We start from the raw sequence: 13,472 nt of genomic DNA on the forward strand, positions 1-13,472 counted from the left end.
TAGCAGAAGTATTAGAAATGAGACACAAATCCTGCAAAGACTTGCACATGTGCTTTAAGATGCCTGTTCCTTCCACTTTATTAAGACATAAAGTTAGACACACACTTAAGCCTTTGTATCTTTGCAGATCTCCCTTTGAAAGCTGTATAGGTAAAGTTGTGTGCTGCATGGCAGAGCGTGCTTAAGTGCTGGAAAAGAATGGAAATAAATCAGTAAGTAATGCCAACAGGGAGCCTCAGACACAAAGAACATTTATTTGCTAAAATCCACAAAACCCTAATCTTTTTGTTCCCTAAGTGCCTTCGTTTTTGCAGGAGAGCATTTCTGAAGCACAAGTCCTACAAGGAATGGGTGAGGGAGCTGAGGCTTTTTAGTCTTGAGAAAAGGGGTCTGAGGGGAGACCTTATTGTTCTCTACAACTACCTGCAAGTTGGTGCAGAGATCTGCGGTTGCAGAGATGTCAGGGTTGGTCTCTTCTCTCAGGTGACAAGCAATAGGATGAGAGGAAATGGCTTGAAATTGCACCAGGGGAAGATTTAGGTTAGATATCAGGAAGAATTTCTTTACTGAAAAGGTTGTCAAACATTGGAACAGGCTGCCCAGGGAGGTGGAGTCACTATCCCTGGAGGTATTTAAAATGCATGTAGATGAAGTGCTTAAGGACATGATTTAGAAGTGGACTAGGCAGGGTTAGGCTGTGGTTGGACCAGATCATCTTAAGGGTCTCTTCCAACCTAGGTGATTCTACGGTTTGCAGTACCACCACAGGCTGGACCATATCAATACTGGGGTAAAAAGAGGAGTATGGCAAATAGTCTGCAAAGCCTGAAACAGTAGAGGAGCTAGAGGCAGCAACAGGTAGTGGACAGCAAGTGACCCTCCTACAAAGCCAGTGTTCCCAGGCCCTCTATGGTGTCTGGAGGAAGAGGCGGCAAGCCATGATACACAGCAGCACTAGCACACAAGCCAAGGGAGCTGCAACAAGGTGTTTAGACACTCGGTCCATGAGCTAGGAAGGTGGAGAAAGCTACTCAGGTCACTGAAATATTTCCCCACTGCATTAGTGGCTGTGTTCACCATCTCAGAATTTCCAGATCCCAAAGAGCCCCATTGATCATGGGATCCTCTCTGGCACGGTACCCAAACTCTTTCATCCAAGACAGAACAGAGGTTTGGACTCCAATGTGCAATGACTCATGCTGAATCTCAAAATAAATAGTGAGACAGAAAAAGAGAGCGCAAGAATACTACTTTCAGCTGGTTGTATAGGAAATACATCCTGCTTAGCTCTTTGAAAATAATTTCCTCCTGTTAGTGTAAATGCCCTCCACTAAGAGATTTCTGCTTTTAATTTCTTACATCTCCTCAAATTTTGTGTAAAGGAGCCAAAATGTTCAACAAAGAGGCCATGATTTACAGCTCTTAAAAATTAGAAGCTGCAGCCTTGATGACTGCAACACTGAGATCCATATTATGTAATTTTATCTACCTCTTATTTTTACAGGCAAAACTAGGTAGCATCAAAGCCATAGGCAGCTTTGTAAGCAAAAGACCTGGCCCTAAGAACCTGCTTTACAGTAAATACAATAATCACATTTACAGATTTCTTCAGCGCTACACACTTGGTGGTGGTGGAAATACAACTTCTTCTATGCAACAGTTCTTCACCTGTGCACAGATGTGAGAGGACTTTTACTTCAGTGTAATATGCTCCACATGGGGAACAGCAGTCTGTGCATGTGTGGGCTTCTCTGAAAAAATCCTACAAAGTTTTCCTCCCTGAGCCGTTCCTGCACTACGGAATTTCTACTTCGGAAAGTTTAAGGGCAACCTTGAGCAGAGATCCCATGAGAGTTGCTCTGCACAAGAGCTGGGATAAGGCAGACCTCCAGGGAAAATGAAAACAAAAAAAAAAAAAAAAAAGAAAAAAAGTCTTTTCAAGCTGCTTGAGCCATGGGGAGATGCTGGATTCCAGGAAGAGCATATCTCTAAGATTTTGCTACAGCAAGGAAGTTGCCCTTTGGGTTCTTCTCCATGAAATCTCACTGTTGCTAGAAAATATGTGGAAGTAGCTGCTAACAACTCCACATGGAGATAACTGTTAACAACTCTTTTCTTTGGCCTTGTCTTCTTAATTGCACCCATTTAATATCTGAAAATTATAGTGGGTTTTCATCAATAGATTTCTTGATAGTCTGGCACAGAAAGGAAAAAAGCCATTACAAACTCCATTAATATTCTAACACGCAATTAGGAGATTATAATTGACTAATGTGCTAACCCTGGAAGTGCTACAGCTGCTGGGGAAGAAAACACGACAAAGGTGAGTGGTTTTCTCACCCACAATAATGCAAACAATTTAATTGCAAACGCTTCCAGAAATTCATTATGATTTTAGAAATCCACTAGAACACCTAGCATAGAAGCATCTTTCCTAGCATAAGAAATCAGGTTTTAATTTCTTGTTAGAGCTGTTCATAAATGATTTTGTTCATACCATGCAGTATGACACACCTGAACATTGTCTGAAGTAAAATATCTAATGCAGGCACTGAGATTTGTATTTAGAGACTTAATTAAAACCCTGACTTTCAGATGTACTTGCCACCTGCAGCTCCTATTCAGTTCCTTGTCATTTAAGTACCTGGCTTCAGGCAGCCAAGATTGAAAACTGCATCTTGAAGAACATTATGCATAACTCACAGTGTGGCTGAAGAGTCCTCCTTACCAGCCTCTGCTGTTTCCTGGCAAAACTCCTGCTGATTTCCTACTTAGGCCTGGGGAAAACACTGGCCTAAATACTCAGCTGGTGTAAAGAAGGTGAGCTGTACTGTAATCCAGGCCACATCTGGTTTGTCCGAGTACAGGTTGCATAACTGCACCCTTTAAATGGAAATCAGCATCAAGAAAAAGGGCTGCCTGTAATGGAGAGGCACTCAGTAATCTGAAAGAAAACGGGATGCCTGGTTTTGACAGCTTGAAACTGGCTCCCTGCAGGGAAAGGGGTTTGTACTTTGTATCCACATTCATAGCCCATCATAAATTTTAATTAAAGAGTGTAATGATTAATAAACTGCCACTCCTCAGATAGGGCAGATGTTGCTGTGAAAGGTGCATGCATAACATTTCCCCCCGGGGACTATTTTGAGTTCATATCCTACAAACTCTTACTGTTCAAGATGGCAAGACCCAAAATCTGCTCTTGCTGACAGCTGCAGACACCCAGTGAATAACCTTACTCATCTTCTTGAGGAGTAAATTTGACCTGTATCTTCAAAGCAGACAGAGAAAGTTGTTGATTTGAGTAGCCAACACAACTACGGCTAGTAACTATCCTTAGGGGTTCTGTTATTTTCAGCCCATTAGCTTGCTTAACTCCATTTTCATGAAAATGCAAAGACTTAACTTCTCTGTGTCTGACAGAATAGCTGAGTCTTTGCACAAGGGACTGGTACAATTTTTGTTGTTCTCATCCCTCTCTCAACGCATTCATTTTTCTTTCTGTGTGACTGCAACACTACCACAGCCCTGGGACTGAAATTCATTTCTAGTATTTATTTCACAAAATTCCCTAGAAGCTTGTCCAATTTTTTTCAACTGTCTCAATTTAGATAATAAGAGATACGACTTTGATTTACATATTCCCAAAGAGTTGGGTAATTTGGCCTAGTATGACTTCATTATGGCATTTTTCACATTGGACATTTTCTTGCTAGTGAACAGGTCAGGCTGGACCACAATAGTTACAGACAGTTCATAGCTTATGAACTCGTATCAGTTGAGTAAAATGAGAGTTAAATCCCTAACAAATGCCTGGAGTTTGTATTCCAAAAAAGAAGTTACTCCTCCTCCTCCTCCTGCACCACCCTCACCCCCACTGTTCCTCCCCTCATCTGTATACAAAACAAACAGACCTCTCCTTAACATGACTTGACCTCATAATGCAACCAAAAACACGGGAACAAGAAGAAATGCAAATGTTATGAGAGCAGCAGCAATAAGAAATGCAAATGTTACTAGAGCAGCAGCAATAGCAATTTCTGCTTTCACAGAGTTGTGGTGGAAGATGCTACTCTTGCTCACCCTGGGAAAGGAGTGGGTACCAAACCATCAGGGCACTCATGGCTCTTGAAATTTTATGATATATACATGGTAGGACCAGAGACTTCAGGGACCTACCTAGTTCCCTTGCACTGCCAAACACATTTAGACTAGCCACAAGTCACTGCAAGCCTTAGTTTTCCCCAAGTGCTCCATACCATCCTTGGAAAACATCTTTGTTCTGGAGCAAGTAACTTTTAGGGACATGAATTTACAAGAAAGAAAGAGTTGTCCTGTTCTTCCGTCACCTACCCAGCTGATTCAAGGTTTACCAGAGCTTGAGGTTGTGGAGAAGTTTGCATTTTTTGGTTCCCTACAGAAGCAGCCTCTGTAACTTGCATTTGCAACAGGTGCTGCTTAGTTTCTGTGCTCTTGAGATTTAACTTACACGACTGAGTTAGCAGCATGTAGTGCTACCAGTCCGACTGAGTTAGCAGTGCATAGTGCTACCAGTCCTTTTCCAGTTACTAAAGTGGAAAGGTGTGACTGGCTGTAATATGACCGAGCCATTCCCATGCTTCCCTGTGTAGTATTTATTCATACCACATGCAAAACCAGTCACCACTGAACACAGTGGCATTCAGGAATTCTCCTGATTAAGCATTTCTTAGGAGTTTGAAAGGAAAAAAGGGAGGAAGAGAAAGGCTGTATTATCAGAAAGGAGGAAGAGGGTCCTTCTGTTGCTCAATATGTAAACAAACATGAACTAGGTGAATATTTACACAAGTATTTTATGAGAAGTGAGCTTGCACTCATCTGTCATAAGGCCACTAGCACCCTAACTGCAAACTGGATAAACAAACGTGACACAAGACAATGAAGGATGGTGTTAGTGCACCTGTTTGAAATCACTCCTCACATTCTTGTGGCTTTAGACCTCAGCAGTCAGGTTTCTCAGGTTTCACAGCTCCAGCCCTAGTATCAAAAACCTTTATGGAAATGAAACGAAAGCCGGAAGTCTCATCAGTAAAATCTGCAGCAATCACAGGCTACCGAGAGCTTAAGTCTTACAGGAGTTATTTGTGGAGAAACAATAACACAGTCAGTTTTGAGCACACAGAAAACAAGAACGACCCTGGAAATTGTTAGCTGAACATTTCATGTGTGAGAAGGGACAAATGCAGCCTTGATACTTAGTTTAGTTAAAACTCAGTTTATCTCACTATCATCTGCTCTTACACCCTTCAGACAGACCTTCACAGCTGCCTGTCAGAACAGCACTGTCAATCTAAAAATCTTTTAGGGTGTCTAATGTTTCAAATTGCAGCAATACAGTAAAACCAAATATGCAAAGACTTGCTTTTCCATCCCATGCCTTTGGCTCCAGCGACATGGTACCACTTGAAGGTGCTGGTGTGCCATGCATGGAGGTGCTTTGCATCTTTCCCTTGAGTGACTCAGAACTGAATTCCTGCATTCCTGCATTACCACAAGCAGCTTTAGCTTGCTGACTAACTAAACTTCACAAACCCAGACACACTTCTGATGCCTTCTTTCTCCAGTCTGCCATTACCTTGAAAACAGAAGCACTGCTTACACATTCGCTAGCCAAAGAATGGACAATAGCTTCACTGGAGAAAGGAAATGAGGCACCTCAGTCATCCCCCTCATCTCACTCACCATTTCCCACAATGCTGAGTAAGATCATAAGGAACTATTTCTGAAATTTAGCTTCCCTCATATTGTCCTCTCTTCAGAAATAGACACAAGATTCCAACTACAATTAGAAAATTGTCCATCCTGAGCTGGGCCAGGATGTCCAATTGTCCAGACCTCACTGATCTCAGAGAGTCACAAGTGGGTGCCCAAACATGTGTGAATCACTGCTTAATGCTGTGAGCTGGCAGAAGGACAAGAATCAGTGTTGGTGCAGTTGGCCCAGGGGGCGTTCTGAGAGGGCTGGCAACTGACCCTAGAAGATTTCGTTCCTAGGTAAACTTGGTAGCCTTATATTTAGTGTTCTTTGTGGTTAAAGAAAAAAAAAAAAGAAACATTGTTAGCTCTAACCCTGCCATGGTCACTCTAGAGCAACGAAACTGAGTCTAACATTGCTAAAACCTATTTTTCGATTGGTCCCATGCAGATGAAAAATGCCCTTTAACACAATTCAAATCTTCAGGCCCAATATTCAGCAGAATGAGCACATCTGTTCAGCTGTTTACCTGTGAAAAGCAAAGTTGGCATCTGGTGAATTTTACTGTGGGCGGCTGCAACTGTGGAGACCAGTCACAATTACCAGGCAGCAATTTGCCCAAGGTGGTCAGTTTATTTTTTAAATCTCCAAGGCAGCAAGCCTATACAGCACAGTGTATTTAAACCCACCAGTCAGCACCTCACCTACAGTGCAAACATGGAGGTGAAAACAAGTAGATTAAATACCTTTGATGTGCTTGCCCCAAGCAGTTTCTGCCTCATCTTTGCAGCTGAGGAGTTCCAGTGATTCCTGCACACCCACTGCAGGTCTGAGCTTTCCTGATACACCGTGTTTCCTGAGCGAGGGCACAGGACGGTCACTGCACATTCCCAAGTGGCCCCTGGTCACTCCAGCAGATGTAGAAAGGGCTTGCTGCTGTCAGAATTACTCACGTACCCAGCTTCTAGCCGTCCTCCTTCCCCAGGGCGAGCAAGCTGTGTCATGTTGGCCTGCCAGAGCAATTCATGCAGCCCTACAGCACGCCCCAGACAGCTGTTTCCCACAGGCAAACTGCTCCAGCAGTGCCAGCCTGTTTGCAGGTCCCTGCTAAAAATGTTGGCTGGAAGCAGGCAACCACTCTTGTCAGACTAGTTCACCTCACCCATGGCTCCCCAGCTCCCAAAGGGGAAGCAGGCTGGGAAACACCAGCCCAGCACAGCCACTGCTGCCTCTGGTAATCCCACAGCAGAAGAGAAGTCTGGAAGGGTTTGTTGAGTCAGCCTGTGCCTCGCCTCCATGGTAGGGCACAAGGACAGCAGTCTTGCTTTACCATCTGGGAGTCATCACCCAGTGCTTACAGGGCAGGGGTAAGATCACTGTCAGCTCTTTATATGTACACTCATGGTGGGTATGTCAGCCCCTGCCTGGTGAACACTCTTCTAGCAGCACTCCACAAGCAAGTTTAACCACTGATATGGTAAGTAGATTTCCAGCTCACGGGAGGCAGAGTAATTCCCAACATTTATTAGAGGAGATAATTTTAGGAAATATTCTGATTTCAGTGACATACTGGATGACAAAATAAGCATTTAAAGTATGTAATTCTTTTATCTAGGAAAATAAATCAACCTTTTTTCCAAAGAAAGCTGGAAATGGCAAAAATTGGTCCCCTGTGATGCAAAGGGAAGAAAGAAGCACAGTGCTACTTTCAGACTAGTCAGCCTGGGCAGGTGCTACGGCAGCTTAGAGAATCTTGTGGAAGCAGAGAGAAATCAAAGTGAAGAACACCAGGAACTGTACATAGTTTGAGCAGGAACAGGGATTAATGGGTTTTACATATCAGTGAGGTTAACTACTCTCCTGCCTCATTAGCAGCGTGCTTCAGAGCCTGGGCTGGGACAGCCAGGGCTGAGCTGCAAACGCCGTTATGTGAGCACACTGCCAAAAGCAAGGCTGCCCAGCACCACACAGGCTAGAAGCTAAGCCCCAGCTGCTGGCAAGCTCATTCGAATCAGGCTTAGTACAGTGGTGGGGATAAAAGCCATGGACCTACTTATATTGAACTACCCATTTTTCTTCCCTCTATATTCACAATCAAAAAGGAAAAGGAGAAACTTCTTCAAACACTCCTGAGCAAGTGAAGAAAAGATTTATTTCCTGATCTAACAACAACACGCCACAGGATCAAAATGCAACTTTGGCATCTTTCCTGCTCTTAATCATAATGTCAAGGCTGTTACAAAACAGCAGTTGCAGCCAGATGAGAGTCTGGCACACAGATACAGGGGTGAGGCCAGCATACCCTGCCACTCTCAGCAGGAGGCAGCTGGCCTCTCAACGTGAGCTCGCATCCTTCCTGCACTGGCCCATCTGCACCTTAGCCAGGTAGGAGGTGTCATGATGTAACTCGATAGGCAGCCAAAACCACCACACAGCTGTTTACTCATTCACCATGCCCAGTGGAATGGGGCAGAGAATTGAAAAGGAAAAAACCAAAAAGGTAAAACTTGTGGGCTGAGATAAAGACAGTCTAATAGGACAGAAAAGGAAAGCAATAGTAATAATAAAGGAATATACAAAGTAAGTGATACACAGCACAATTGCTTCCCACCTGCACTCAACTAGTTCTCAAGCCAAACTACCTCCCAGCCCATTCCCCAGTTAGATACAAAGCATGACATCATATAGTATGGCCAGTTTGGGTCAGCTGTCCTGGCTGTGTCCCCTCCCAGCTTCTTGGGCATCCCCACCATCTTGCTGGCAGGACAGTGTGAGAAGCTGAGAAGTCCTTGACTACTTGCCAACAACTAAAACCATCAGTGTGTTATCAACATGATTATACTCCTAAATCCCAAACCACAGCACTATACCAGTTGCTAGGAGGAAACTTAACTCTACCTCAGGACTGATGTGCAAAGTGCATCTGTTCTGTTCAATGGCCCCAACTCACACGTGAGATCACTGTAAACCTCGTGCAAAGTCTTCAGCTGTAACCCTGGGATGGGCTCGGCACTAGGAGGCTGCTGCCAGGGGACTGTGCCAGGGGGTTCCCATGGTGTCATCCAGCTGCAGCCCACAGCGGGCTGCAACCCAATGCCATGACTCCAATAAGGCAATTGGGGTTGGGCTCTAATTGTCAGCCTGTGCTATTATAACTGCTATAGGTGTAAAATACGTGCCACACTGGAGCTGGTCTGAGAAGTCTGTACAAGGAAGAAAAGCCAGATACAGGATCAATGATGCTTTTCCCTTCAAAAGTCTTCCGTGCACTGGGTGCTACCTCCCCTACTTCTCAGCACAGCCACCTCTGTACTCATACCCACAGGGCAAAAAGTCTTTGCAAGCAGCTGGACAGATCATTCAAAGGCTTCACCACAGCTAGCATGGCCACAGGCAGTGGCTCAGCACGTGGCATGTTTTGCTGCTTAGGCAATAACTATTTATAGTCCATGTGACAGAGCTGAAGGTAAGCACCATCAAAGCTCATGGCGTACCTGTATGCACCATTAGCATGTACTTCAGATTAACTTCAGGAAGTAAAGATAATATTCTAACAGTATATTTTGCATTTTATTGAGGGGCTGCTTTATGACCTTGCTTTCCTCTTTCTTCTCTTTAGAGAATGAATGGAAAAAAAGCTTAATTTAGCACACAAATGCCAAGTGACAATGTCTCTACTAGTATGTGCCCTGCAACAACTCATCAGTGCTTGCTAATTTTTTCAAAATCTGAAAAACTACATAAATTGGGGAATTATTTTATTTTGCACTCTACTTTGATCAGCTCAGTTATGAAATCTAAAGTCTGTTTTTTAAGTAAACAGTTAACCTTTCTAAACCTATGAGGAAGGGGCTCACTGGGGTTACTAGAAGCCAGGTGTGTAAGAGTTCACAATAGGTGTGGCTATGCAGAGCCATGTGCTTGGCCCCATGCACCATCATGCAATTTGTTACTTCTGTTGACATCCTAGACACAGTAATTCTGTCTTTCCTCTTGTTTGGTGCTTCCTTAAACAGAGAAGAACGTGTGGTTCAGGTATGAGCTGCGCTGTTAGTTCAGTTTGCCCCATGTCTAATTCAAAAAGGGAGACATTTAGTTCTTAATTATCAGAGAATACTTTTTCATCTCACATTGCTTGCACACGGAGGAAAAGCAGTACAGACTGGCCTACCATACATAACCTAGATCCGACTTCCCGGAGTCCTCGAAGAGCATAAGGTTTGAGCCCAATCTTATTTAGTTCCTGAGGTGGTGTAACATTTTATTCACAGCTATGTCGGTGACTGGTGGGCATATTACAATACCTTTATGAGCTGCTCTGGTTCACTCCCTTCTTCCACGGTAATTAGTTTAGACCTTCCGTTCCGTTCGTTGTCCCGAATGCCAACAGCAACCTGAGTAGCCTTCAGCCGCTCGTACTTATTGCACGACGAGCCACACCACTGGTAGATTTCCTGAAAGAATGAAACACACACACACACGTTAGCAGTAAGATTCAACGCTGGGCAACAGTAGGAAATTCTATTTTATTAATAATTATCTTACTGGATCTAAACTACCAGAACATCAGTGAAGCTGCATCTTTCAAAAATGTTTTGTAAAAGAGATCTGTTAAGTCACCTAGATATTTGCAATATGCAAGATATTTACGTAATGTAATTTAGCATTCACCTATTAGGAGATCACTCAATCTCAGAGTAGTCAGAGTTCTGGTTTGACAAAGTTGTATCCCAAATACAGATATATCTTCAGTTTCCTAAAGAACCTGAATTTCCTAAATTTGTTACTGTAAACTGGTTTTATTTTATATCTGGCAGTTCCTCTTCTATGCTTCCTTCAGCAGTCTCATTCTCGTGTCTGGCGAGAAACAATGTAATTTCAAAAGCTCTAGGAAAACTCTGCCTGTATCTGCTACTCAAAATTAGATTTTTCATTACAGTTTTTACTTTGGTGACTTTTTGCTGTACAATGATATCTGTCACACACTCTGCTGCATCAAACCACACAAACAGCTCAAGCCCAAATGGATGGCATAGGTGATTTCAATAAAGAGTCTGGAAGATTTTTCCTCAGTGTTCACTTGATCCAATGCTCTTCAAAGTTTTTCAACCTCAGATTAATGGAAACCCAACTGTAGGTATCACAACTGTCTGTCACATCTAAAGATTTAGAAATCAGGAATACTCAGTTTTTCTGGTCAGTTATGCCACCATGTTCCTCCCCAGCAGAAGATGGGCATATACTCAGTTCCTCACTTCCTGGCTCAGGAACTGAGCAAAGAGGCAAGAGACATGTGAAAGATGCCTCCACTCAGGACATGCAGCAGTTAACACACTGCTGCCACAGGGGCAATGCACCCCACTATGGTTGCCACCTTTTCAATGGCCTACTCTGATACCACAGCAGTGGCTCTTCATGTCAATAAGAGAGTGGTCTGGTGCAGCAATCCACTTTTAGATATCATCTTAGGCACCTTCAAGGCCACCTTGTCATCTGGCTGAACAGGTGGTGAATGGATCTGCCCTGCACAAGACTGGGAAAGTGCAAATTCAACTAGAATGGAGCATGTTCCCAACGTGCCTCTCAGGAAGGAGGGCGACCAGAACCAGCCTGACAGGTCACCTGACCCCGTCACACTACCAACCAAGGACCCCCAGTTTTGGCAAGCCCTGTTATTCATCCTGAATGAAAAACATTTCAGAGTAAAGAATTTAGATTTCAGCCTTGATGAAAATCATGAAGAGGAGGCAGAACACAAGCTGGAGAGCTGCTAGAGGCTGAACAGGAAGGAGCTAGTCAAAGGAAATTAATCAGCCTGGCTGGTTGCTTTTCCCCCTGTCCCTTCTTCTGGAAGACAGTAATTTCATTCTGCTTCACATAATTCTATAAACATGCCCAAACAGTACAGCAATAAAGGTACACAGTCATTTTCAACTTTAAAAAACCTTGAACTGGTTTGAGTTCAAGTACAAGGCAAACAATGATGATTTAACCTGAGCCCTCACTAGGTAAATTACAAATCTTACGTACTTTTTATGATGCATACACAACCGCATAAAACTTAAATTTTGGATGAAAAGCTGTTTTACTCAAAAAAAAGATTAAGGTGTTTCTGCTAACCATTATTTTATAGAACTTGAAAAGGTGGCTTGAGTCAAGGGAGAGATTAAGTACAGCTTCTCAGTACTAAGAGATGCAGACTTTGGGAACACAGCTAACGATGCCACCCGCATGCAAGACAGCACTAATAACTTCGGATATTTAATTTTCACCAGCTTGGACACAAAAAATAAATCTCATTGATCTCATAGCCAAGCTCCCTTCCCTTCAGAAGCATCCTTCAGAGACAAAGTTAGGTCAGGCTTACACAGATTCCCAGAACTGGGTCCCTTTTAACTTGCAGCTGTTATGCCATGAAAGCTGTGAGGTTTTTCAGGTGGCCTTTTCCAACTTGACTGTAGGCTTGAGACAGTGGAAAAAAAAAACAAACCTGCTTCCAACTTCTGGTTTGAACATTGTCACATTACTAAGTATCCAGGATCTGGAGACATACTTGGCTTCAAGTTTGAACCTGATCTTACATCTGACATTCAACATTTCCTCTGGCGAAGAAAATATCTGAGCATGCTCAAGGAAAGAGACTTCTAAAGAATTTATGAAAAACTACCTTGAGTGTGTACAAAGTAAGAGTTTCAATATTATAGCCACATACTGTTTTGGTGATCTTCCCCCAAATTTTGAGAGGCTTCCCAAGACAAAGACTGCTTTAATTTGAGAATTTCAGCACTCAAACTTACCCATTTTTATCTTAGGCCTACCTCCTAATTGAGCTTATTTGAATTTATGTGAGAAAACAGGACTCACCAGAGATAATAGCAGCAATAAATAGGGATTCTTTATTTCCCAGTTTATAAAAGCAATAAGGAAGAGAAAGACAACATCTAGAGAATCAGCTGAAGCAGTCAGGTAGCTATTCCCTTATCTTAGTGTGTACACTGCAATTCATGGAGATGACTCTTTCAGTAAGGTTAAAAGTTCAGTTTCAATTGTACATGTCAGCCTTCTCTTGGTCTTCTGGTAGCTGGCCATGCAACCTCAAACAAGTATTCTCATCTACAAAATGAATAGTATTTACTGCACTGACCACAAAGGATATCGTGAGACTTAAATTGTCACTGCAAATTACAAAGACCTTTACTGCTCAGACAGTAAATTCACATTTTCTTTTCTTAGCATCTCCTAAGTTCCCACTGCACAGTGTGCCCCAGCTATGCTGCATTCACAGCATATTCTCTCACTTTGCCTTCAAGTCAAGTGACTGACTAAACCGAGCTCTCCTACAATCCACTGACCCAAGGTTTCAAATCAGCCTGAGGAAGGAAAAAGACCTTTAAAACCCCACAGTAATGGATTTCAGATTTTTTTTTTTATTTGCAGATTTCATTCTTTTCCTTATGGAGTCCATATTCCTCAATTACAGAAACATTCCCACAAAATAATGTGGCCTAAATACTTTCGTCCTAACCTAAAATAAATATGCAATTTCATTAGCTGTAACCTTGGCAAACCTTGTGTGGTGAGGTTGTCTTCAGCCACGTAAAAATACTTGAATCAATGTACAAGGTCTGAAATCATGCTTGGTCTGGAGGTCACAGACAAGTCATACCATTCCTATAAGCTCTCTCTTCACTGGTTATTTTAAAAAAATAAATTAAAAGCTAGAGAAACAAGCTGATTC

General features: G+C 42.8%; 1 protein-coding gene across 1 annotated transcript in view; it reads right to left on the reverse strand.

The window, feature by feature from the left end:
- The window catches only part of SCIN (scinderin), a gene marked incomplete at both ends in the record, with an annotated part of 49,463 nt that overhangs the window by 20,981 nt on the left and 15,010 nt on the right, over positions 1-13,472 (reverse strand). Inside the window, one exon of the mRNA XM_084280597.1 lies at positions 10,039-10,188. Within this exon, the coding sequence (XP_084136723.1) occupies positions 10,039-10,188 (150 nt within the window). The remainder of the gene's footprint in view (positions 1-10,038; positions 10,189-13,472) is intronic.

This window comes from Gallinula chloropus, assembly GCF_964237585.1.
Source record: "Gallinula chloropus genome assembly, chromosome: 2".
Taxonomy (NCBI): Eukaryota; Metazoa; Chordata; class Aves; order Gruiformes; family Rallidae; genus Gallinula; species Gallinula chloropus.